Raw genomic sequence first — 26,428 nt, forward strand, 5'->3', positions numbered from 1 at the left:
CAACTTTGAAAACACACACATGCATACGTTTTCTTGTTTGTATTTGTGTTGCAGCAGTGTATTGGTCGAACCGCCCTATCTTTCGATGTATTAGTGACATAACTTTTGTAGCTGCGCCTGTATTAGTGTGATGGTTTTGGTTGGAAAAAAATAAAAAGCAAAATTTCGTTCACAAAAATACAATTTATTTGCAATGTCACACTGTTGGATGTGTCATCAAATTATCCTGTCCGCACCAGGTAAACTTCGGGAGAACTAAGCGGCTTCTGGAACGGCAACCGGTTCGGCAGCCCTGGATCTGTGACGTCGTCGAAAATTCTCAATCTGCCGACGACTTTGGCACCAGGGTCTGGGACAGAAGCAAGGTTTTTACTTTCATCCATTGTTGAAGCTGAAATTGAGAATGAAATTTTTCAACATTCGTTAAGGAAATAATAAAATGCTAACTCACCGTTAAAATCAAGCGACCGCTTAAAGTTTTCAGCTGCTCGGGCCTGGAAGAAAAGCAGAAACGCGCTGCACTACGTAAACCACCAACTCGAAGTGAACAACCAAATCGAACTGTCATGGCCGTGCGGCGAAGAAGGCTTTGTTTTTCAGAATGCGTTACTGTTCTTAGAAGGTTTAGGAGGTCAGGAAAGTATTGCATTCGAAAAAGTAATGTTGATTTGAATTATTTTTTTTTATACTTCGTTGTGGAAACCATATTTATATCAAAGTGTTTAAAATTAATGCAAATTGTTTTTAATTGCTTACCTTAATTTGTTTAATTTTAATTTTAACTGTTTTAAATGGTTTCAAATTGTTTCAAATTGTATTAAATTGTTTCAAATTGTATTAAATTGTTTTAAATTGTTTTAAATTGTTTTAAATTGTTTTAAATTGTTTTAAATTGTTTTAAATTGTATTAAATTGTTTCAAATTGTTTTAAAAAATTTTAAATTGTTTTAAATTGTTTTTATTATGTTCAAAATGATTTAAATTGTTTAAATTGCTTTAAATTGTTTAACATTGTATTAAATTGTTTCAAATTGTTTTTCAATTGTTTTAAATTGCTTTACATTGTTTGAAATTGTTTAAAATTATTTTATTTTTTTTAATTGTATTAAAATTGTTTCAAATTGTTTTAAATTGTTTTGAATTGTTTTAAATTGTTTTAAATTGTTGTAAATTGTTGTAAATTGTTTTAAATTGTTTTATATTGTTTTAAATTGTTTTAAATTGTTTTAAATTGTTGTAAATTGTTGTAAATTGTTGTAAATTGTTTTAAATTGTTTTAAATTGTTTTATATTGTTTTAAATTGTTTTAAATTGTTTTAAATTGTTTTATATTGTTTTAAATTGTTTTAAATTGTTTTAAATTGTTTAAAATTGTTTTAAATTGTTTTAAATTGTTTTAAATTGTTTTAAATTGTTTTAAATTGTTTTAAATTGTTTTAAATTGTTTTAAATTGTTTTAAATTGTTTTAAATTGTTTTAAATTGTTTTAAATTGTTTTAAATTGTTTTAAATTGTTTTAAATTGTTTTAAATTGTTTTAAATTGTTTTAAATTGTTTTAAATTGTTTTAAATTGTTTTAAATTGTTTTGAAATGATTTAAATTGTCCTAAATTGTTTTAAATTGTTTAAAATTGTTTAAAATTGTTTAAAATTGTTTAAAATTGTTTAAAATTGTTTAAAATTGTTTAAAATTGTTTAAAATTGTTTAAAATTGTTTAAAATTGTTTTAATCTTTTTTTTTAATTGTTTTAAATTGTTTTAAATTCTTTACACTGCAAAACAAAAATTTAAAACTGTTAAAAAAAATTTTAAGCTGTTCAAAATTTTTATTTTTTTACAATAAAACAATAAAACAATAAAACAATAAAACAATAAAACAATAAAACAATAAAACAATAAAACAATAAAACAATAAAACAATAAAACAATAAAACAATAAAACAATAAAACAATAAAACAATAAAACAATAAAACAATAAAACAATAAAACAATAAAACAATAAAACAATAAAACAATAAAACAATAAAACAATAAAACAATAAAACAATAAAACAATAAAACAATAAAACAATAAAACAATAAAACAATAAAACAATAAAACAATAAAACAATAAAACAATAAAACAATAAAACAATAAAACAATAAAACAATAAAACAATAAAACAATAAAACAATAAAACAATAAAACAATAAAACAATAAAACAATAAAACAATAAAACAATAAAACAATAAAACAATAAAACAATAAAACAATAAAACAATAAAACAATAAAACAATAAAACAATAAAACAATAAAACAATAAAACAATAAAACAATAAAACAATAAAACAATAAAACAATAAAACAATAAAACAATAAAACAATAAAACAATAAAACAATAAAACAATAAAACAATAAAACAATAAAACAAAAAAACAATAAAACAATAAAACAATAAAACAATAAAACAATAAAACAATAAAACAATAAAACAATAAAACAATAAATCAATAAAACAATAAAACAATAAAACAAATAAACAATAAAACAATTAAACAATTAAACAATTAAACAATTAAACAATTAAACAATTAAACAATTAAACAATTAAACATTTAAACATTTAAACAATTACACAATTAAACAATTAAACAATTAAACAATTAAACTTTTAAACTTTTAAACTTTTAAACAATTAAACAATTAAACAATTAAACAAAAAAAAATCAAAAATCGATTTTATAATTTTAATTTATTAAAGTGAGTAAATCCTGAGCCACACTGCAAGATGATTTTGAGCTGGTCGGCGAAAAAATACAAGCACGCATACATGTACGCATGACAGACGTGTGAGACGTAACTGCGCGTGAGTGTTTGGTTCTTGGAGAATAAAATTTACACGTCTTTTTATGATGGTATGCGTGTGTTCCTAATTTCTTCAAATCGGGAGGGATTTCCGCACAATTTGAGCCTTATACCGCACAAATAAAATTGAAGGGGCCACCCTCGCGGATTTCTCGTTTGCGTGTAGGACACAACAAAAATGACTGAATACTAATTTCAACTTAAAAAGGAGATGATTCAACTTTAAATGGAGACCCCATGAATAGCAATATTAATAACATTGTTAAATTAATATTCAAACAAGTATAATCGCCCCACCTATTGTCTTTCAAAAAAATCCGAAACTATTGGCACTACGCCCCCCGGGGCATGGCCTTCCTCTAACGTGGGATTTCTGCTCCAGCGCCTCTGACGAGACAGGAGAAACCGGGACCGACGTTTTACTTCACCATCCGATAGAAGCTCAGTGGATAAGGCGGGAATCGAACCCGCGTCTCATAGCATCATCGGGATCGGCAGCCGAAGCCGCTACCCCTGCGCCACGAGACCCACATCCAGTATCAGTAAAAAAAATTATGGAAATATCGCAAATTGGTTTGTATTTTACAAATGGAAGCCTGTTTTTGTAGATCAAAAATATGCAAAGGATTCGGATTTAAGAGATAACCCTATTTAAAAAAAAATATTTTATAATATTTTTTTATTTAACCCTTTCAGACCTGATGGGTCATAAATGACCAAAAAATTAAAATTTCCAAAACCAGCCTACAATTTTCGTATGGTCGTAAGAATTATTTCCCATCATCAACTTAAAAAATATTTTTTTGAAAATTCAGGCTTGAAAGGGTTAAAAAAGAAAAAAACCAATAACAGTGAAGTGTAGCAAATTGTTCAATGCTAAGGCTATTCCAAAATATTGCCTCTTAGGCTAAAACAAATTTTATATTTGAGTAAAGTTTTTGCCTCACTCGTTGACCAGAAACCTAATTTTTTTTTTCGTAAATTTTAGTAATTTTCCATATTTTTTTAAAATAAATCATGCATTTTAAAATATCTTAATAATTGTTGCTTAAAATGCTTACAAAAAAAAACTCAACTAGCTAAAAGATTTTTAGCCACCTTCCACCTCAAAACTGCTACTGAGACCAAAGGACATAAACTTAAATCATTCATGAAAATTTTTGACCTTATACATTTTTTTGTGTAGAAACATTCAAAAATATGTTTTTCATGATATCAGTTCAAATTTCTTTAAAGCCTTAATGGTTTATTTGAAAAGCGCAGATAACTGGTTGTTTTAATTCTGCAAATAACGATTGAGTGTCTAATTATAGAAAAGAATGATCAAAATTATACTATATGACGCAATTCGCTGTTTATTATGGATGTTTTAAATGCAATTTAATTACATGTTTTGCTCAACTCATTTCCTCTTAATCGATTTCAAATCTGCAATCAACAAACAATCAACATTTTTGATAAGCAAACACTCACTCCCTTAATCGTGTGCCGGATGGCGCCATCACAGTATTCTTAGGTCAAATCGAGTTCCAGAATGAAAAAAAATCCCAAATCGAATCACCCAAAAGTAATTTGATATGATACGACGCGCGGCTCCCTGCCGATAAACGAAACCAGTCTCACCACGAGGTTAAGCCATGTGCGCTCCCATATAAGAGAAGAGAGCAAAGAGAAAGAGTGAGCTCAGTTTTAGCCGCCCGTTTTGCTCCACAGGAAAAGTGAGCGAGATAAAAGGGGCACGCGTGGTCAGCTCGATCTCTTTCTCTCGTTCGGGAAGAAGGAGAACGCAGCTATTGGAAGGAGCCAGCTTGAGGGGCGCGACTTTCATTCATGCATTTCACCCTCGGTGTGATGGTTGCTCATCAATGAAATTATGCAAATGTGTTTCAGAAAGTCAGATAAAAACCAGGGTTTTGTAAAAGAACGGAAAAAAGATATTTGAGTTCTTTATCATTTAAAAAGAGTCTGTTTGTTACTCTGAAGTCAAAATAATAAAATCCGAAATCTCAATATTTTTTTTTATGATGGTTAAATCTATTATATTTCAATATTACATCGCGAAACATAATTAATAATAATGCTAGAGAAAATGTTGTAAGGAAAATAAATATTTATTGTAAATTAATTTACCGTCATCTACGGTGAATGGGGATAGATGGGAAAATTGAGACAGCGACTTTAGCCATGCTTTTACACAATATTTTGATTGGTTTTGGAAAAAAACAGACTCAGAACAACAAAATTAGAACATCAGTTTCCAAAATTAAACCAGTTATTCCATAAAATTCATATTTCAAAGGTTTCAATTACATTAACAATTGATTACTTGCTTAGCTCGAGTAGTTTACTTTACTGTAAATGAGAGGTGTGAACAATGATTTAAAAGATAATAAATATGTCTATAGAAATAAATGCTCTTTGATTTAAAGCTTCACCTCTTTCAATTTAATTGTAAAAGTGTATTCGAGAAAAATGTTTAGAGCAGTCAAAAACTTTTAACATGGAAATTTATAATTTGTTTATACGTTTGTTCAAACTGAAAATAATAAAACATATTAACAATTCTAGAGTTTTTTTTTAAAGGTCCTATAAGCTTTTGTGTTTCATATGTTCATAGGACCTATTAAAAAAAAAATCTGGAATCATTCAAACATGGCTAAAACCAATTCACACAGCAAAAAAAATTTTTAAAATATTTTGTTAACATAAATAAAATAGCCCAATTTCATGGAATCATGTCTGCCAAAAAAAAATCTAAAGGCAATAAAATACTTTATCCGGACACTTATTTGTTTCTGGAAAAACTGAAAAATAACATAAAATTATTGATAGAACTTGAATATGAGTGTACAATTCTCAAATGCAATTTATAGCCAAACCAAACTTAATTCGAATGTTTAGTTTGTAATGAACAGAGTTAAATTTGAAAAAAAAAACATTTACTGCAATCAGCTATCATATTAAATATTAAAGCCAATCATATATTTGACAAAAAAATTTCAACTTATTTCAAAACCCAAAAAATATTATACACTACATACAAAAAAATCCAAACATATCCAACATTAATGGCTCTGTCAGTGCACCGTGACAAACACCAAACAAATCCACTCGAAATTTCACCCTCCATTACCGATCCTCGTATAATACGTAACGCATCGGTCATTCTCAACGACCGGTGGCCGAAAATACACCCCGAAGAAGTGCCAAATATCAAGTACCGAAACAGGTGTTTCGTGTTTTTTTTACTTGTGTGTGGTTTCCAAACTGGTAAAGTTTTTGTCTCATCAAATATTGGCCACCAAAGAGATTTGTTTACCTCTGCTGTTAATGATATGAAAACAACTGTCTGGTTGAGACGGACAAGATTAACTGGATAAACAGGTGGTTGGTTGTGGATATATTTTGTTGTTGTTGTAGTTTTAGGCATAATACCTCATAAAAGTACTACAGTCTAGTGTAACGATATTTTTCAACATTAACTCATGTTTAACAAGTAATCATAAAGTTGGAAATGCAAAGCTTTGCCATATCTAGATAAAAATGTATTTCTAAAAGTCTCAAACATCTCTAACAGAGAACAGCTTATCTAGATAGCACATCATAAAAGCTTCCATTCTCCCCACAAAAGCATATCACGATTCATGAGGTGGGTATGAAGCCAAGAGCTTTCATTCAGAAAGCATCCAACTCACCACAACTACAAAGCATGCGCAGCGATAGCTACCCAAAAGCACCACTGAAACGCTTTTGCCCGTAGTGAGCTTCACAAACAAAAGCTTAACGAAACATAAAACATAAAAAGGAGTGTATGCATTAGCTGTAAAACTTCACATTTGTTGTTTTGTGGATTTAGAATGGATCCAAAACTTACATGGTGTATATAGGAGCAATGAAATAAGTTAGATTCAAAAGAAGCGGCCGTGGCTGACTGGTTACGGTGTTCGCTTTGTAAGCGAATGGTCCTGGGTTCGATTCCCATCTGCTCCGAACGAGAAAGTATAGGAAATATTAATCTTGAAACTCTGAAAATGAACGAAAAAATAAATGTCGCTCGATTCGGGGTTCGATTCCCCGTCCTTTGGATTGGTAAGCAAAAATGGTAACCACTAGGCCATCACGGCTTGGTGAGCTATGACTGGAATTAGGAATACTGTTACTATCAACTATATACGCGCTGGGTCCTTGTCCATTTGACAAGGGTTCGGAAGTTCTAAATAACGTTTGAATCCGATTGGTCCAAACGTTCTTCAGGGCGGGGCTTGTCGATAAAGCTGAAGTACCTTGCGCTCGGCTAGCCAGCGTAGAAATGGGTCACCGAAGCTCGGCTGAGCTAACACCTTTCAAATGCCTATGCGAGTTATTTGCATGTATAGAATGTAGATCTAAAAATACATGGAAACAACTCAATTTGTAAGAAGTGGCCGCGTGGTCCCGTTTGGTTGGTTGCACACACACACAATGAAATAAGTTAGATTAAAAAACTGAAACTGCTCAAAAACGAGTTTCACATCTCAATGTCCTTACTCGCGTAGTACGGGTTAATTAATTGGCTTGGTGGGTCAAAAATAGGTACATTGAAGGTCGTATGCTAGGAGCAATAGACCCAAGGGGCAAAAAGTGTTTTAGTTTTTCGTGCTTTTACAGCGATATAAGGTATTTTTATCAAAATGTTGTTAATTTACCAGCTTAAGCATTAAAAATCCAACATTCATGTAAAACATACTAGGCTGCCTAAAGCATCCTTAAAGAATACATCAAATTTAAAGTGCGAACTGCTTAGTAGGCCCAAAATAGGGACAAATAACCAAATATTTTTTACAAATATTTTCATTTGTTTGAAAACCGCAATTTTTTTACAAATTTTTGAATGTTTATTTATTTTCTTATTTTAAGATCTTTCAAATTGTTTTTTAGATTGTTGAACTTGTTGATTTTTTTTATCTTTTGAGGCTTTAATTTTTAGTTTTCTTACAAATTAAGATTACATTTTTGAGCAAATTCCTAATTTTTAACATGCGAACTCCGAGTTTTTTTTATCGATAGCATCAAACTAAATGAGGCTTATCCTTCAAGCTTATTAAAAATGTATAATAATAATGACCGATTCTTCGGCTCCTTTTCAAAAAATTCCCAAGTTTTTTTCAGCGTTTTGGCTGTAGTGGCACAATTAAAGAAGAAACCCCCCAATGTTATTACATATTTGAAAAGATAATTGATTTTCCAACATAGAAATGACATGCATAATGAACAATATTATACCTGTGCCTCTCCTGAAATGAAAATGTAGCGTGACGGGACAACATCGTAAAACTGGAATTTTAAAAGGCACACCAAAAAAATCGACACAGTTTTGCCAGATTGATTTTTTGAAACTTTTGCTCTTCTACACATTATCACAAATTGAAAAACGAATCTTTTGCTCCTTGAACTGAAAGATTTGGTTGAGATTTGAGTTTTTGCCAGCCATTTCTTTTCGTGACGGGACAACGAAAGGAGCAGATTTATGAAAAAACTCCTCTCCCATTCAATGACTTGCAGACCTTATTTGGTCAATATTTTTGGCATTTCAGATAAGAAAACGCATTTAAAGCACATTGCAATTATTAGATCATAATTAAAATGAAATTTTTCTTATAAAAAATCACATTGAAAATTGAAAAAAGTGACATTTTGGTGTAGCTTCGCTAAGAATCGGTCTAATAATTAATGTAATAATTGGCTTGGTTGAACTAAAAAAAGTACAAAAAATACCAGTTTGTAATGTAGACAAAAAGTTAATAATAAAATTAATAGAACGCCAAGAGCCAAGTTAATAGCCCAATTATGGTATACATTCACGAGTCTTCACAACTACATCTTATCGGTTAAATTTGAACCCAATATTACAACAGTCACTTATCATCACCATTTAACCAAAATCTAAGTCTAGTTCATTTTTTCGCACACGACACATCATTCAGCCGAGCGCATTACCTAACACGTCCACGTCTTGTTAGCGGGCCCGGACGATGAACCAAAACAATTGCCCTCGGTCTCAGGTCTAACTCGTGTAGTCATCGTAGTGCGCGGTATGAATTTTTGGAACCGGTTCACGCGGTCGTGGTGCCTTCGACTGCAGTCGCGGTCGTGATCTTGAACCGTAAACACTCGAAACCCCTCGACAGCCATCGGTGGATAGTGGACAAGCCATGGTTACGACGATGTCGGCAGTGGCGACGATTCTGATCTTCGTCATTGTGGCATTCCAAGGATCTGTCCTCGGTGCCACTGGACCCGGGATGGTGAGTGGAGGTAGCCAGAGTGAACCCGGCCTGGACTATCAGAAGCTGCTTGCCAAGCTGGAAATCTTGGATACCAAGTGAGTTATGAGCTTTTGCTGGACACGGGAAGAAATCTGGAGTTTTTTTTGAAAAGGTCCTATAAACAAAATTTCAAATTTTTGCTTTTTGGGTGTTTTTAGAACCGCCTTGAGTCAGGGTTATTCGAAAACACCCAAAAAGCGAAAAATGAAAATTTTGTTTATAGGACCTTTTCAAAAAAAACTCCAGAAATGTTGCTTTCATTTTCGTCAATCCAAGAATACAATTTTGCTAGAAAATTTCCTTCCGTGTCCGTGATTTATGGACGTCTTATTTGACTTCAAATCCACCCTCTAGGATCACCCGAGTGGAAGCGGCCTCGCGGGAGCAATTTTCCTCGTTCGAGTCCAAACTGGACCGAATCATCCGCCAGGTGGAAAACGTAAGTGCCACCGTGCACAACGTTCGCGGTGACGTGGGAGGCATTCGGGCGGAAATTCAGCACTTCAAAAACGCTTCCCATGAGCAGCTCGACGCGCTGGCCGGTAGCGTCACGATCATTCAGTCGTTACTGGTCGAAGGTCACAATCACTTCAAGCGCCAAAAACTGGCTCATCCTGCTGCTGATGCGGTAACGAAAGGTATGTACTTGGTTAGCTAGCGATTGTATTAAGTTGATAATTAAACTTGAATTAAACTGTTTGGGCCATGTTCCTGATGAAAATTTTTCCTGTAATTCCGGTTATGGATTTTATTTGTATTTTTTATCTTTCTCAATTTTTTTTGACCTTCCCTATGACCAAAGAAGCTTTTTTGTGTCACTGTTTCCTCAAATTAGTATTTCTTTAATTTTCAACCTTCTAACAATCGAATCTTCGTATCTTCAATTCTTCAAATCTTCAAATCTTCAAATCTTCAAATCTTCAAATCTTCAAATCTTCAAATCTTCAAATCTTCAAATCTTCAAATCTTCAAATCTTCAAATCTTCAAATCTTCAAATCTTCAAATCTTCAAATCTTCGAAACTTTGAACCATCGGAACTTCAAATCGTTGGATCCTCGAAACATCGAATCTTCGGATCTTCGAATCATCGGATTTTCGAATATTTGAAACTTTGAATCTCGAGTCGGACCAGGAGTGCGAGCAAATCTGCTCTAATAAGTAATGAGTGAAGTTTGACACATCCCGCTAGAGCAACTATTCCGAAAAAGACTGCTGTCGGCTCGTGTAACACTGAGTCCTCAAGGAGAGTGTGTCAAACTCTCCACTCATTACTTATTAGAGCAGATTTTCTCGAACTCCTGGTCCTATTCGAAACTTAAATTTTTGCGAAGACACCAAATCGATCAGAAAATTCCCTTAGATTTTCGAATATTTACGTACCGTTTTTGTAAGGACAGCTGCCAAAATTGTATGGAGACTTGTATGGGTGAACAGATGAAACAAAATAGCTTCTTTGTTCGTAGGGAAGGCCTCGACAAAGTTTGAGCCAAATAAAAAAATGACAAAAATAATGAAACTGCTCCATAACGGCCGATTTTGTAGACAACTACTTTAATGCAAAGGAAAAACATTCAATTCAATCAAACTAAGATTCAAAAACATGGCAAATCCAGTTCATTTTTTTTGTGAAATGCGTAGCAAAAAGAAGTATGGGAAATCTACTAGACCGTAATGTCAAGCTTACGGTCTGACAGCCGTGCAGGCTAAGACGCCAGTCCTTAATGTAAGTGCTGGGATTGAATTTCGTCGGTTACAACTTTTTTTTTGCGTGTGGAAGAACATTACATGTAATATTGAGTGACGTTTTTCACCAAAATATTGTTTTTCACCATAGTTTTTTTTTGCTGTGTAAAGCATGACCAAATTACCCTAACCAATATTACATTTTCGCAGTGAACTGGACCGCCGACTCATCGATGCCTCTACTACAAACAACTGCCCCGCTACAAGTGTACGAGAGCTGCGATTTGGCGCCAAAATCCATTTCAACTAGCGTCGTCCACCAGCTCCTACCGGAACCGGGCTTTGGCGATTCCTTCCCGGTGGTTTGCGACCAGCAGTACGAGTCTGGCGGCTGGGTCGTAATTCAGAGCCGATTCAACGGGTCGGTTGACTTTTATCGCGGCTGGAAGGAGTACAAAAACGGGTTCGGGAACCTGAAGGCCGAGTTCTGGCTTGGGCTGGACCGGATTCACCAGTTGACGTACTCGGCCCCGTACGAGCTGCATGTTTTGTTGGAAGATTTCGAGAATAAAACCGTGGTGGCGAAATATTCTCGGTTTGCCGTTGGAAATGAGCACGAATCGTACGCCATTACGAAACTGGGGGAGTACAACGGGACGGCGGGAGATGGGCTCGGTTATCATCGGGGGTCAAAGTTCTCCACGATGGACATCAACCATGACGTGCCGGGGAACAATGGGGGTGTTGACTGGACTGGCGCCTGGTGGTATCGAAGGGGACATCACAGGTATGACTGATATCGAGTTTCGTCCTTTTCAGCTTCTTTGATGTGTATAATGTCCATGTCACTCTTTTTTTAGCAACCTCAATGGGCAGTACTTGAAGGGTCCTGTCGACGCTTCCAAGTATCACGGCAAGGGAATGACCTGGAATCCTTTCAGGGGAGACAACTACTCTTTGAAGCGATCTCGGATGATGATAAAACGTGTGATGAACTTTTGATTGTGATAATAAACTGACAGTATTCGTTTGTAAAATTATTTGACTGATTATTTATTTGCAGTTATGATTTCACTTGACAATTCACGGCTGCTTCAAATAAAACATAACTGATTAAACTCCATGCCGATATGCCATGTGAATCCCCTTGCAGTGAAAGTTTTTATTTTATTTTGGTTCTGCTTCTTATCTGACTCACAAAAATCCCCGTTTGCACACTTCTTCTCTGTTGAATCAGTTCCCCTGATCTTTGGCGAAACAATTTTTACTTCAGTTCAACTTCAACTCCCATTTCGCTAACATCGCAAAATGAAACCAAATCTGTTTGGCTGCTTTTGGTTAATTCTCATCATTCTTGGCACCACAACTACCTCCTCCGGAACCGATCATGGTTTCGGCTACGAGCTGTTGATGAGCAAACTGGAAGCCCTGGAGGATCGCGTCGCAAATCAGGAGCAAAAAACCCAAACCAAAATCGATTCCATCTCGGCCGGGCTAGAAAGCCTACTCAAGTTCGTGACTTCACAGCAGAGTGCCCAGCAGGTGTACGACTCGTGCGATAAGGTCCCCGTTAAGGTGTCCGGCCTGTTCAACATCCGGATTGGTCCGCAGGAAACGGCTCAGCTGTACTGTGACCAGGAGTACGACGGCGGTGGTTGGGTGGTGATTCAGAGGAGGTTCGACGGGTCGGTCAATTTCTACCGGGATTGGGCCGAGTACAAGCGAGGTTTTGGCAGTTTGGATGGGGGAGAGTTCTGGCTCGGGCTGGACCGGATTCACCAGTTGACGTACTCGGCGCCGCACGAGATGGTCGTTTTGTTGGAGGATTTCGAGGGGAACGCGACGTACGCCAAGTTGGACCGGTTTGAGATTGCTGGTGAGCAGGCTGGTTACGCGGTGAACATCATCGACGGGTTCAGTGGGCCAGCTGGGGACTCGATCACGGGAATACGATCGCTGAAGTTTAGCACTTTTGATCGAGATAACGATTCTTGGCCGCAGAATTGTGCGTCCCACTTTCATGGAGCTTGGTGGTACTCGAATTGTCACTCGAGGTGAGTTGTTGAGGTTTTAGTAATATCTCACGGTAATTGGAATTTTTTTTTGCAGTAATTTGAACGGGAAATACTTGAAGGGAACTACCTCGGAGTATGCTACAGGAATGGTTTGGTACTCGTTTCGAGGTCATCACTATGCACTGAAGTCGTCCAAGATGATGATAAGGAGGAAGAAATAAAACTGGTTTTCTACGAAGTCTCTTCTTGCCATTTAATTTACGATGACGGTTATATTCGGTACCTATTGATTAATTGCACCATTTTGAATTGTTGAGTTTGAACTTTGTTATGTAGACTCTCATACCTAATTAGGCAGTTTCATTAGATATTGAAATTTCACACTGGGAATTACACGACAGATTTAAAAAGGAATATTTATGTATTGTTTTATTCAATATTATTAAAGTATCTTGATTACACTTTACTCCTAATCATCATCTTAGAAACCTTCAACGAGTAATGATACCCCTTAAACGCATTCCAGCACATTCCATTCGAATAACTTGTGGTCACTCCTTTCAGATACAACCCATTCAAATTACTCGAATGACACTTGCCATGCCACCACGCTCCACTGTACACCGTCGCACAGTTGGCAGTTTCATGTTTATCATTATCGCGATCAAAGGTTGAAAAATTGTGATCCTTGTGTCCAGATAGCGAGTCCCCCGCTGTCCCACTGTACGATCCCAGCTTGACCAGCTTGTAGAACTCGTACTCACTTGCGACGGCAAAATCCTCGTACTTGGCCACCGCTTGCTTCCCTTCAAAATCTTCCAACAGCACGTGCAACTCGTGTGGCGTTGAGTACGTCAACTGGTGAATCTTCTCCAGACCTAGCCAAAACTCCCCCTCGAGGTGACCGAACCCATTCTTGAACTGCTCCCAAGGTCGAACAAAGTTTGTGGCTCCGTCAAAGCGATGCTGAATCACTGTCCAACCTCCACCCTCGTAGTCCTGCTCGCAACGCGCTTGAAACGGATCTCGAAAGCCCTTCTCCGGTTGAAGTAAGTAAATTCCTGAAGATTTGATTGAACCGTCTCGGCAAGTCCTAGGATAGTCGTACAAATAAGCTCCAGCTAGCGTTTCCGCGCAAACTTTTGCAATTCTGAAACATCAATCAATCCGACTGTAAGCGTTTCCATGGGAATCGGAAAAGCTTCCGAAAACTTACCCGTGATCCAAAGTGTCCAACTTGGCAGCGAGCAACTCGTAACCGAAGCCACAGTCAGCGGAAGCTGCACGTGTTGCCGCAATCAGATAAGTTGAGCAGACGGCCAAGACGAGCCACGAGCGAGTTTGGGGTGGACGAGCCAGCATCGTTCTGCCTTTTTCGAAGAAGCGCGTTCGCGCGACAAACTAAAACTGGCGTCTTATCACTGTCTCCCGCTGATTTGTTGGCTGGGTTTATGAGAGAAGATTGGCGCGTTTAGGGGAGGAAAAGTTAATTTTTTTTGAGTTGAAAATAGTATAAGTAAGAGAACAGAATAAAAAATAAGAATCAAGTTTTGTGAAATCTTGTAAACTAGTATATAGAAAACCGTAAGAACTAGTTTGATCTCGAGTTTAAATACCTGTGTCTGCAAAAAAAAAAACAAAAACAAAAACAAAAACAAAAACAAAAACAAAACCAAAACCAAAACCAAAACCAAAACCAAAACCAAAACCAAAACCAAAACCAAAACCAAAACCAAAACCAAAACCAAAACCAAAACCAAAACCAAAACCAAAACCAAAACCAAAACCAAAACCAAAACCAAAACCAAAACCAATACCAAAAGAATAAAACCAAACCAAACCAAAACCAAAACCAAAACCAAAAAAACCAAAACCAAAACCAAAACCAAAACCAAAACCAAAACCAAACCAAAACCAAAACCAAACCAAAACAAAACCAAAACCAAAACCAAAACCAAAACCAAAACCAAAACCAAAACCAAAACCAAAACCAAAACCAAAACCAAAACCAAACCAAAACCAAACCAAAACCAAAACCAAAACCAAAACCAAAACCAAACCAAAACCAAAACCAAAACCAAAACCAAACCAAACCAAAACCAAAACCAAAACCAAAACCAAAACCAAAACCAAAACCAAAACCAAAACCAAAATAAATAAAACCAAAACCAAAACCAAAAAAACCAAACCAAATAGAACCAAAACCAAAAATAAAATAGAACCAAAACCAAAACCAAAACCAAAGAAAGAAAAAAACAAATACCAATAGAACCAAAACCAAAACCAAAAAAAACCAAAACCAAAACCAAAACCAAAACCAAACCAAAACCAAAACCAAAACCAAAACCAAAACCAAAACCAAAACCAAAACCAAAACCAAAAAACCAAAACCAAAACCAAACCAATAAACCAAAAAAAAAAAAACCAAAACCAAAACCAAAAACCAAAACCAAACCAAAACCAAAACCAAAAAAACCAAAACCAAAACCAAAACCAAAACCAAACCAAAAACCAAACCAAAACCAAAAAAACCAAAACCAAAACCAAAACCAAAACCAAAAACCAAAAAAAGAAAACCAACCAAACCAAACCAAAACCAAAACCAAAACCAAAACCAAACCAAAACCAAAAAAAAAACCAAAACCAAACCAAAACCAAAACCAAAAAAAAACCAATAAAACCAAAAAAACCAAAAAAAACCAAAACCAAAAAAACCAAAACCAAAACCAAAACCAAAACCAAAACCAAAACCAAAACCAAAACCAAAACCAAAACCAAAACCAAAACCAAAACCAAAACCAAAACCAAAACCAAAACCAAAACCAAAACCAAAACCAAAACCAAAACCAAAACCAAAACCAAAACAAAAACAAAAACAATATAGCAAAGAATCAGGTAAAATCGCATGCAAAAGCATGCACATCACCTTTGTCAATGAGGACACACTGCATGTACAGTTATAATAAAAACAACAAAAAATGCAACCGACGGGACTAAAACCCAGCACCAACAGTAAAGACTAGCGCCTTAGCACGCTCTGCTATCAGACCGATTAAGAATGGACAAGTTAAACGCATATGAGCTTCACATTTCGCTCAGGTAGGTTTGCCATACTCATGGGCTACATAATTCAGGATTAAAAGAAATATTTTTTTTTAGATGAGGAAGAATACTTTCTTTATAAAAACACATTCTTACCAGCCTACAACCGTCACTGGTCTCTTCTCAACACAAAAATCCCCCAACATGGGATTCCCCTTCGCCACAACGGCCAAAAGTAAAGAAAAACAAGAAACTCCTCTCGAAACTTGCAACTCAGTCAAGTTTGTCTCTCGAAGGTGGCAAGTCACATCCCCGTCCAGTCCTCGACTCGCAGTCCCACCACCACATAATTCCCAGAACCGCAATGCACGGTCCTCGACTTAACGTTTTATTGCTTGTGCTTCCCCTGCTCCTCCTGCTCCCGGAGGCCACTTTTGCGGAGGACAAACCGTCGACGGCGTCATGCGGTGCTTTCGGGTACGAACTGCTCGCCACCCGTTTGGACTCCCTGGAGAACGCGTAAGTACTCTTACACCCACCAACTCTGAATTTATTCCGCGCGTTCCTGATGGCCCTGCCAGCAGAGTGTCGCTCGGAAGTGGGCTCAACACCCTGTCGCCAACGGACAAACACCAACATTTCAAAGTTGATAAAGTCAACCTTATCTGAGGCAGTCTTTGGAGAGCTGACACATTTGTTTTGTCCAATTCAGGGTGTTTTAAAAAAATTAACTTTCGACTTTTTTAAACACTATTATCTAAATTTAAAAATGTCTAAGTTGCAAGGAAAAATTGGAATTATATATTTCAATGTAATTTTGTCCACTGAATCTGAATCTGCCCTGAAAAGAACCAAAGTGTCAAAATATAAATATCTGGTCATATTTTAGACTTATTTGTAATTTTTTTTTTCAATTTCATAATTGAACCAAGAGCATGATTCTCCCAGAGAATCACCCACCGCTTGACACTGATGGAGGATGGTTTTTTATTTCCCTCCCTCTTGGTTGGTGTTTAGGGCCATTAAATCGCACCTTAAATCGCTCGAGACTTCCCAGAGCCTGCGTACCGACATTCAACAGCTGACGGGCAGCATCCAGAGCATGATGATGGCGGCCCGGAATGCTGATGGATTTCCGGGATCAAAGCGAGGTAAGTTGGCATCACTGGTTGGGTGGTGAGTGGCAGGTAATAAAATTAATATTTTTTTCGTTTGGTATCATGTAAAAATGACACGCGATGGGTCAGTGGGAACTCGTGGGAACGGGTCGTTTGAACGCTTTAATGAAGTTGTCTACGAAAATGAAGTTAGTAACGTCTGATTTAAATTGCATCAAATGCGGTATGTTACTAAAGTTTTTAAAAAATTTCAACTTCATTTTTCAATGTAAAATCGAATTTGCAATCAAAAAGTACAGTAGTGAATTTTTGATAAAGTGCTCCGTTTTCAAGTTATAACCATTTTTAGTTATCTTTTTTCAAAAAAGTCGCAGTTTTTATTTTTTTTAAATACGTACACATGTTTGCCCACTCCAAAAAAAATATTTTTGAAAAGCTGAGAAAATTCTCTATATTTTGCTTTTTCGGACTTTGTTGAAACGAACCTTAGTTGCTGAGATATTGCCATGCAAAGGTTTAAAAACAGGAAAATAGATGTTTTCTAAGTCTCACCCAAACAACCCATCATTTTCTAATGTCGATATCTCAGCAACTAATGGTCCGATTTACTATGATAAAATATGAAACATTCAATATTACGCCTTTTTGAAACGTTAGTCTTGATTTAAATTTTTTAAAAATATTGTTTTTGAAAGCTTTTCAAAAATATTTTTTTCAAAGGTTGGCAAACATGCGAACTAATTTACAAAAAATGAAAAACTGCGACTTTTTTGAAAAAAGATACCTAAAAATGGCTATAACTTGAAAACGGTGCACTTTATCAAAAATTCACTACAGTACTTTTTGATTGCAAATTCGAATTTACATCGAAAAATGATGTTGAAATTTTTTTGCGACCAATATTTCGATTTTTTTAAAAAAAAAATCTGTATTGATTCAAAAAATCATAACTCGGTCAAAGATTTTCTGCTTATTCTGGAAATTTCTGAAAAGTTGGCATTTAATGTGTTCTAAAATACATCAAAAAAAAATTGTGTTTTTTTTGCAAATCAAGTTTTAGTAACAAAAAGTGAAATTAAAAATCATCAATTTTTTTTTACCGTGTATCATTTTTTGTCAGTGTAGTCCATATCCATACCTACAACATTGCCGAAGACACCAAAGCGATAAAAAAATTCCTTCAAAAGATACAGATTTTTGAATTTTCACATATCATTTTTTATGGACAGCTGCCAAATTTGTAAGGAAAATTATATGAACGAACTAATGATGCAAAACGGCTCATTCCATTGTGGACCATCATTCAGTGAGGTACTCCTGGATTTTAGCTCCTGAAAGTGCTTAAAAAGTGCAAATATGCCTCAGGGCAAGAAAAAGAGGCGGTCCTCACCAGCAGGATCGGCAGATTTGAAGAAGCTAAAGAATGCCGAAGCGCTACCTGCAAAGCCAGGCAGTTTGAGCAAGGACGCTCAAAATTCGTCTGGAAACCAGTTCGCTACCCTCCCTGTGGACGTGAGCGAGAAGGAAGAATTTGAACGACGGGAAAAGTTGCCACCCATTTTTGTGAAAACATCGTCATCGGATTCGGTGCGAAAGTGGCTGACCGGGTTTATCAAATCTGGTGCTTTACGAGCTTCCATTCGCTTGTGTGCTGATGGACTCAAAATTCTGCTACCTACCAGAAAGGATTACAACTACGTTCGGGATTTCCTGAACAACACAAAGATTGAATACTACAGCCATGACGATCCAGGTAAACGGCCCATGAAACAGGTCCTCCGAGGCCTGTACGACATGGATGTGAGTGTGCTGAAAGAAGAGCTCAAAACTCTTAAGTTGAACGTGATCGAAGTCTTCAAGATGACGAGACACAACAAGGACATCAAGTATCGTGATCAACTGTACCTGGTTCATCTCGAGAAAGGATCGACAACGCCGTCTGAGCTGAAGGCAGTTCGGGCAATTTTCAACATCATCGTGACTTGGGAACGTTATCGTCCAGTGCACCGTGACGTGACACAATGTTCGAACTGCTTGCAGTTTGGACATGGTGGAAGGAACTGTTTCATCAAGAGTCGTTGTGCAACCTGCGGAGGTGAGCACAAAACTCAAGCTTGCGAAACAATCAACGAGAACATCGAAGCGAAATGCTTCAATTGCAGCGGCGACCATTCTACCAAGAATCGAAGCTGCCCAAAACGTGCTGAGTTTGTAAAAATTCGGCAGCAAGCGACGACGAGGCACCAACCAAATCGTCGCAAAACACCACCAGCATACACGGACGTGGATTTTCCTGCTTTGGCGTCACCAGGAGCAGGATCTACTCGAGTGGTTCCAAATCTGCAGCCATTGCCGTTGAATCAGCGGCAAAGAGTTGCAGAGCATACAACACCTCCAGGCTTCAGTCAGAAACCGAGGGAAAACCAACCAACATCAACGGGTGAAGGCAGTAGTGACCTGTTTTCACCACAAGAACTTCTGAACATTTTCATCGAGATGACAACAACTCTGCGTGGGTGCAAAACTCGCCATGAACAAGTAAGAACGCTTGGAGCATTCATCTTAAAATACAGTTCGTAGTTTACTCGTTCTAGTGATTTTGAATATTTCAATGGATTTATTTTTTTAGTTTTAGGTTAGGATTAGTTGTTAAAGTGATTTTTTTTCTTTTTTACCCAAATGTATTCAATTCAATGCAATAATGTAAAACAATTTGAAGTAAATAAATGAATGTGAACAGTTAATAAGAAAACGAAAAATATAACAAAGATGAAGAGCATGTAGCCATACCACTTAGAATGTAAATGAAATGTAATTATTATAAGAAAGCTCAATAAAGACATATTTAATTTCAAAAAAAAAAAAATGCAAAACGGCTTCTTTGGGCATAACCGAAGGCACCATAAAAGTTTCAGCCGGATTAAAAAATACCAAAAATGACCGAAATCTCAGAGAATTGCTCTGAGGAGAAAGTTTGGTCAGATTCATTAGTGTAGATTAAATAAACAATAAATTGAAGTTTTTGCTCAGTCTTTAGGTCATATTCGTGTGAAAGATTGAACAAAAGAGATGCAATTGTTTGAACAGGCAGGTGTGATATATTTCAATCATAAAAAATGAAAAAAAGAGGAATGTGAAAAAAAAACACACACTGAATTGTTTTTTTTCACTGGAATTATAAACACAACGTTGCGCAAATATGCTCATGACGCGATTTGCAAATGGAACACATTTTTTTTCTGGAAAAGTCATATTTTAATGCAGTTTATTTTCAGATTTCTTCTGAAAAATGCAGTGATTGTGCTGCAGTTGCATTTATGATGCATTTCAGCAAAAACAATAATAAAATATTCATTTCTGTGTGACGAGATACTCGAAAGGACTGACCAAGGCAAATTCAATAATTAACAGATTGATTTCAAAATAACGCCTATTATAGTGTTCAGAAAGTGTCATGGAGCCTTTACCCTTATTTTTCAACTGGCGTTAGGTCTTATCGATTTGATAATAAGAGTTATTATCTAAGCTAAAAAAAATCTGAACCCGTATTTCAGCCACCGCGGTTGTCCGACCAACACTGTTCTTGAAAAGATGAAAATTTTCTAAGCTTTAATAAAAATGGGGTCCTTTACTTTAATTAAAATTTCATAAATTGCAAAAAAAAAACATTTTAATAATTTTTGCAGAAACCGACTTTCAACAAAACTTCAAACCAACGTATTGTTGATGTATTAAACTCGCCTATTTCAACATCCCGGGCAGACGGTAATAACAAAATTTATGCCATTTCTATAACAAATACTGTTAAAATAATAGAAAGTGTTATGGAATCTTCTTGAAAAATCCATTTTTGCAAAAGGGTTTAATAACAGTTTTGTAATCATAACAAAATTTATTATTGGTCTGATATTGGTTGAAAGCCAAAACAACTTTGGAATATTTTTTTTTGTTATGGAAGAATACCTCCAACTGTTATTGGGATGATCGGATTAGTTGTTAAAATAACAAAAAAATAATGACAAAGATTAGTTCGAATCCAATAAAAAAACGTTACTTAATCCACCTTTAGGTGGTTGGTGCCTTCCTCACATTCATAAAGTCAATACATTCAGTAAAAATAGCAACATTCCCCCTTGACATGTATAACAAATCAACTTTATTACTCATTTCTTTTGATAGGGCTCACAGACCTTCAATATTTCTGGCTCATCGGCAAGGTCTAATAAAAACCTATTCAACGATGGATGATTCAAACAATATTTCTATCACAATATCTGAAATCCGGCCTCCAAAAAGTGTATAAATAAAAACTTTAGATAGGGTTTTCAGATCTTCAATGTTTTGGGGTCATTGAAATAGTAGTTTATGCAACAAGTTGCAAAAAGAGGATTTTTTCAGCACGAGTCGTACATTTATCCAACGAGGTTCACCGAGTTGGATAAATACGACGAGTGCTGAAAAAATCAAGTTTTGCAACGAGTTCCATACAACATTTTTTGCAATTTCGAAAAACACCCATTGAGTGAAATTTTAAGTCAAATGTTCATGTATTTGTCAATAAATCGTTTAAATCAAAACAATGTTGAAAAGTGTTACTTTTCAGCATTTATTTTGAAAAGTGTTGCTATTCGATTCTGTAATTTTTGGTACAGAAAAGTAGGCTATTTCGTCGTTCAAGAATGACAGGAAAAGTAAGTAGTTTCACGACGGAATTGCAAAAAGGTATTTTTAATACCTTTCTGAAAATGTATGATAGGTTTTCTTGCAAAAACCACCCTTTTTACAATCTTCCGGACATTCGCCAAAAGCGTTTTTTTTAGATACAGCGTCCTCAAAACTCGTCTAAAACGTGATGTTTGATCAAAACACACGTTTTAGACGAGTTTTGAACACGATGCATCTTTTTATAGGAGCAAGTTAGCAACATACTCTCTTCGGGAAAGTTGTAGAGCACATTCCAGAGCATTCGAATATGAATCCGGTTTTGATATAGCGTGAAACGTGGATTTTTTAAATAGCATAATCAGCGATGGAATAATCATCATCAAAAGAAAATCATTGGACGTTCATCAAAAGAAAAAATCCGAAGGGAGCATGGCTCTCCTCTCTCGCGCACGAAAGATCGGTAAAATGAATCTAAAAAAATCATCATCTTGATTATTCGGCGGAACATCTTTTCCACTACTACACTTGCAAGTGTAACGTCACACGTCGAAAAATGACCTGTCACATTTTGTAGATGGGCAATGTGTGTAAACAAAGTGAAATAAATTTGTTTGAGTGGTGCTGACAAGGAAATTCACAAAAAATCATCAGCAGATTGATTTTCTTGGAGAATTTCGGGAGTGATTTTCTTTTGCGTGATTTGCCTCCTCTCTCTTTCGCGGGTGAAGAAAGTTCGCAAGCGAAATTGATTTTTTCGCGATTATTCCATCCCTGATCATAATTCAAAAAAATGATTTTTCCCATACAAATGTGTATGGAAAATTGAATCGCTTTGCGCAAAGTGGGGACTTAACCAATCGTTACCAAACTTTGGGGAGTTGTTAAGGATCCTATAAGGAACCAAAAAGTTGCTGTGCTAGCTAAATTTGGACAACTTTATTTTTTTCCATACAACCATATGACTCCCTACTGTCCATACAAAAATTTTATGTGAAAATTCAAAAATCTGTATCTTTTGAAGGAATTTTTTGATCGATTTGGTGTCTTTGGCAAAGTTGTAGGTATGGATATGGACTACACTGAAAAAAAATGATAAACGGTCAAATTTTGTTTGGAGATTTTCAATTTCACTTTTTGTCACTAAAACTTGACTAAAACTTGATTTGCAAAAAAAACACTTCTTTTTTTTCTGATATGTTTTAGAGGACATCAAATGCCAACTTTTCAGAAATTTCTAGAATGGGCAAAAAATCTTTGACCGAGTTATATTTTTTTTGAATTAATAATGATTTTTTTCAAAAAATCGAAATATTGGCCGCAAAAATTTTTCAATTTAATTTTTTGATGTAAAATTGAATTTGCAATCAAAAAGTACTTTAGTGAAATTTTGATCAATCGCACCGTTTTCAAGTCATAGCCATTTTTAGGTAACCTTTTCAAAATAGTCGCAGTTATATATTTTTTAAATTAGTTTTATAGCAAATTGTTAAACTCTCGACATTTTCCAAAATATTTATTCTTTGAAATTTTCGATAGGATTAAAAAGTTTTATAAACTTTTATCATTTCTAGGCATGATTCATCGCATAATTTTTGATTATGAAGATGTAAGAGGATAAAAAACGAAAAAAATGGGCAAATTTGCTACCATAGCGGTGGGGATGACGGAGTCTTTTCAAGGTGGCAAATTTGATCTCGGTATCGATAAGCCGGGTGAAAATTTGATTTGCACCCCAGCGCTGCAGATGTCCTAAGCTCAATAAAAATAACTCCCTGAAGGGAATATTTATCCGTGGGGTTTTTTACAACGTTTGCCCAATTTCATTCACATTGCAGTATGCAAATCCAACGATTTGATGTCCGAATTTGGATGCAAAATCAACAGTCATAGTTACGTACGGAATTGAGTTATTAGTAGGGTTAGTGAAATTTCACGATTTCGCGGACAGCGTGAAATCCGTGAAATTTGGCTTTTTCCGTGAAATCCCGTGAAATTTTATGTTTGTAACGATTTTTCTCAAAATGATTTATCGAACTCAAATAGGAATAATAATAATTTTATGAAATACTGTTGAATTAAGCGAGTGCTTGTTTAGTACCCGTGTTTAATTACTAACATAGGGTTCATGATTTTTGACGATTTCGTAGACGCCGTAAAATTCGTGAAATTTATCAATTTTCTCAAATCTCTTTTTTTTATTTTTTTTTATCATATGAAATTAAAAGAATCAAGCTTTGTTTTATTCAAATTAAAAGAATTATTTTTTATCTTCTAAATAAATTTTTTAAAACATTCCAGATTTTTCTGAATCCTATTTAGTTTTAGGATATTTGATTGTTTGGATGGATGATTCCCGTGAAAGTTACACAATACTATTTTCTTTTTGTTTTTATTTTGATTAAAAATTTTGATTTCGTTACAAATATATTTATTTTAAGCATAAGCATAGGTGCCCACCCGCAGTTGCTACTCCGATTTCGTTACAAATATATTTATTTTGTTTATTTTTTTTTTTAATTTTTATTTTGAAATGGGAAATGAAAACATTTAAAGTTATTTTTAATGGGCTGAATGTCGCAAAAATACAAATTATTTAACCCATTTTGGCTGGACAAGATTGGTAAATCTTGCTTTGATATAAAATTCGATAAAATGAAGCAAGTCTGCACCCAACTGGCAGTCGCATGATTGTGATGCATGGCGGCATGAAAGTATATCAGAATCTGCATGAAATCTCACAAAAAAAAAAACACTTAGCAGAACGAGGGTTAAACCACCAACTTCTTGGTTATTGATCCGATACGCTACCACCGCGCCGTGGACGCTTGATGAAAAGTGAGTGAAAGAGCACCAACATATGCTTCTCTTTGGAGTGTTGCTCGGGGACGGGCCAGCATTATATGTGTTGGTGAGAACTGCAGATCGCTGAAATTTTTACACGCGGGCAAAAATGATCTACGGGCTTGCTGCAAAAAATGTTATAAAATATGACATTTTCTGCAGCAAATCCAATGTTGCAGATTTTGAGATATATTTTTACTTTGGGTGTGCGAAAACATTTAAGCTTTATAAGTCGAATATTAAAAAAAGCAGTTCAACAAATGAGAATACGCATGCCCTACATTTTATTTCAAAATATATATAGAGCCTACCCATATACCAGGTCGAATCTTATTGGAAAATTAGGAGATTTTTTTTTGGGTCCGGTTCAAATGTATTGAAATTGTTTTTAGTTTATTTAAATAACATATAATGAAGCATAAAAACCAGTTTCTGCGATTTAAAAATAAGATTTTCCGAGTTATTTTAATATTTTTCACGTTCCGCGAAATTTGCGTGAAATTTGGTGTTTTGAAATTGAGGTCCCCGTGAAATTTGCAATTTTCGAGCGTGAAAAATCACTTATCCTAGTTATTAGCTCTGCCATTGGGCTTGATTTGGGGTTCATGACAGATTTTTTTTCTTTTTTTTTTTCTCAGAGCTACTCCGCTCCTGCAGTGACGTCCCGTCCAAAGTCTCAGGCCCGTACCGGCTGGACGTTTCGCGTGGTTTCCGGGAACCGTTCGAAGTGTACTGCGAGCAGCAGTTCGAAAACGGTGGCTGGTTGGTGTTTCAAAACCGCTTCGACGGTGGTGTTGACTTTTATCGGTCCTGGGACGAGTACCGGCACGGATTTGGCACGCTGGATGGCGAGTTTTGGCTGGGGCTGGAGAAGCTACATCAGGTATGGGGTGGTTTACCATTGACCTTTTGTGTATCAATTTTGATATTAACAAAATATGTTTTGGTTTATTATGTTTTGTTCAACCGGGTTCAAAAGGAGCGCTTAAAGTATATAAATAGTATAAAGTAGTTATCAATTCGTTTGCAATAGAGGGTTAATTGATAGCTATTTGAGATCATAACACTCTCTGTCTTTCAACAGATTACGTACTCCGCTCCCCACGAGCTGGCCGTGGTGATGGAGGATTTCGCCGGGGAGGTGGCCATCGCCCGCTACTCCAGCTTTGCCGTCGGTGGCGAAGCCGAGCAGTACAGTTTGGCCAGGCTGGGCACGTTCAGCGGCAGTGGCAACGATAGCCTGACTTACCACAAGGGTGGCCGATTTTCGACGTTCGACCGGGACAACGACGAGCATTCGACGAATTGTGCCGCCGAGTATATCGGAGCCTGGTGGTACAAGGCCTGTCATCTCAGCAATTTGAATTCCAGATATCTCCCGGGGGGGTTGAACGCCGTTGCCAATCGAATTATTGTGTGGCGCCACTGGAAGGGTGATTTGCATGCTTTGAAGAGAACGCGAATGATGATTAGGAAAATCGCGGGGGCGACCACGACGACTCCTTGAAAATAATTTATTCAGTGCATGGCGATTAAATTAGAAGATGCTTGAATAAACATGGATTCGATTTGCAAACTCAATAATTCAGTGTTGTCTTTTGGAAACCGCAGAATCATGAACGCAACGGTGGTTAAAGGACTGTCTGGAAATTTAAGCTGCCATTAAACTAAAGAGGTTTCGGGGAGGCCCTAATAAAACATGCGGTTTAACTTAAGAGAAAACAAAATAGCGTGTATTCGTGTAAAAGTTTGTCACAGACTGGTAGCGGAAGTGCAGCTATCAAACAGCAGCAGGTCGCGTGTACCCAGTGGGCTTGAGCATCGTAGGGGCGAACAGAGTGCGGTGGTTGCCAACTTAGCATAAACAAACAATGGGTTTCTGTTTAAACCAGCCTGATGGCAAGATTG

General features: G+C 35.9%; 4 protein-coding genes across 4 annotated transcripts; 3 read left to right on the forward strand and 1 right to left on the reverse strand.

Annotated features, from left to right (window-relative positions):
• Positions 1-8,827: 8,827 nt before the first annotated feature.
• On the forward strand, positions 8,828-11,851 carry LOC6031923 (fibrinogen C domain-containing protein 1). Its single transcript, XM_038258704.1, has 4 exons — positions 8,828-9,211; positions 9,510-9,793; positions 11,050-11,626; positions 11,700-11,851. The coding sequence occupies exons 1-4, from the start codon at positions 9,042-9,044 to the stop codon at positions 11,839-11,841; spliced, it is 1,173 nt and encodes a 390-aa protein (XP_038114632.1). The 5' UTR covers positions 8,828-9,041; the 3' UTR covers positions 11,842-11,851.
• A 68-nt stretch (positions 11,852-11,919) lies between these two features.
• On the forward strand, positions 11,920-13,088 carry LOC6031922 (ficolin-1). The gene is made up of 2 exons (XM_001842556.2): positions 11,920-12,893; positions 12,949-13,088. Exons 1-2 carry the CDS (start codon positions 12,148-12,150, stop codon positions 13,073-13,075), a joined length of 873 nt encoding a protein of 290 aa, XP_001842608.2. The 5' UTR covers positions 11,920-12,147; the 3' UTR covers positions 13,076-13,088.
• An 18-nt stretch (positions 13,089-13,106) lies between these two features.
• On the reverse strand, positions 13,107-14,308 carry LOC6031925 (ficolin-1). Its single transcript, XM_001842555.2, has 2 exons — positions 14,071-14,308; positions 13,107-14,004 (listed from the first exon to the last, which is right to left on the reverse strand). The coding sequence occupies exons 1-2, from the start codon at positions 14,214-14,216 to the stop codon at positions 13,311-13,313; spliced, it is 840 nt and encodes a 279-aa protein (XP_001842607.2). The 5' UTR covers positions 14,217-14,308; the 3' UTR covers positions 13,107-13,310.
• A 1,865-nt stretch (positions 14,309-16,173) lies between these two features.
• LOC119768597 (microfibril-associated glycoprotein 4-like) lies at positions 16,174-26,101 on the forward strand. The gene is made up of 4 exons (XM_038258706.1): positions 16,174-16,415; positions 16,914-17,047; positions 25,159-25,403; positions 25,605-26,101. The coding sequence occupies exons 1-4, from the start codon at positions 16,261-16,263 to the stop codon at positions 26,025-26,027; spliced, it is 957 nt and encodes a 318-aa protein (XP_038114634.1). The 5' UTR covers positions 16,174-16,260; the 3' UTR covers positions 26,028-26,101.
• Positions 26,102-26,428: the final 327 nt, after the last annotated feature.

Source organism: Culex quinquefasciatus, chromosome 3 (assembly GCF_015732765.1).
Source record: "Culex quinquefasciatus strain JHB chromosome 3, VPISU_Cqui_1.0_pri_paternal, whole genome shotgun sequence".
Taxonomy (NCBI): Eukaryota; Metazoa; Arthropoda; class Insecta; order Diptera; family Culicidae; genus Culex; species Culex quinquefasciatus.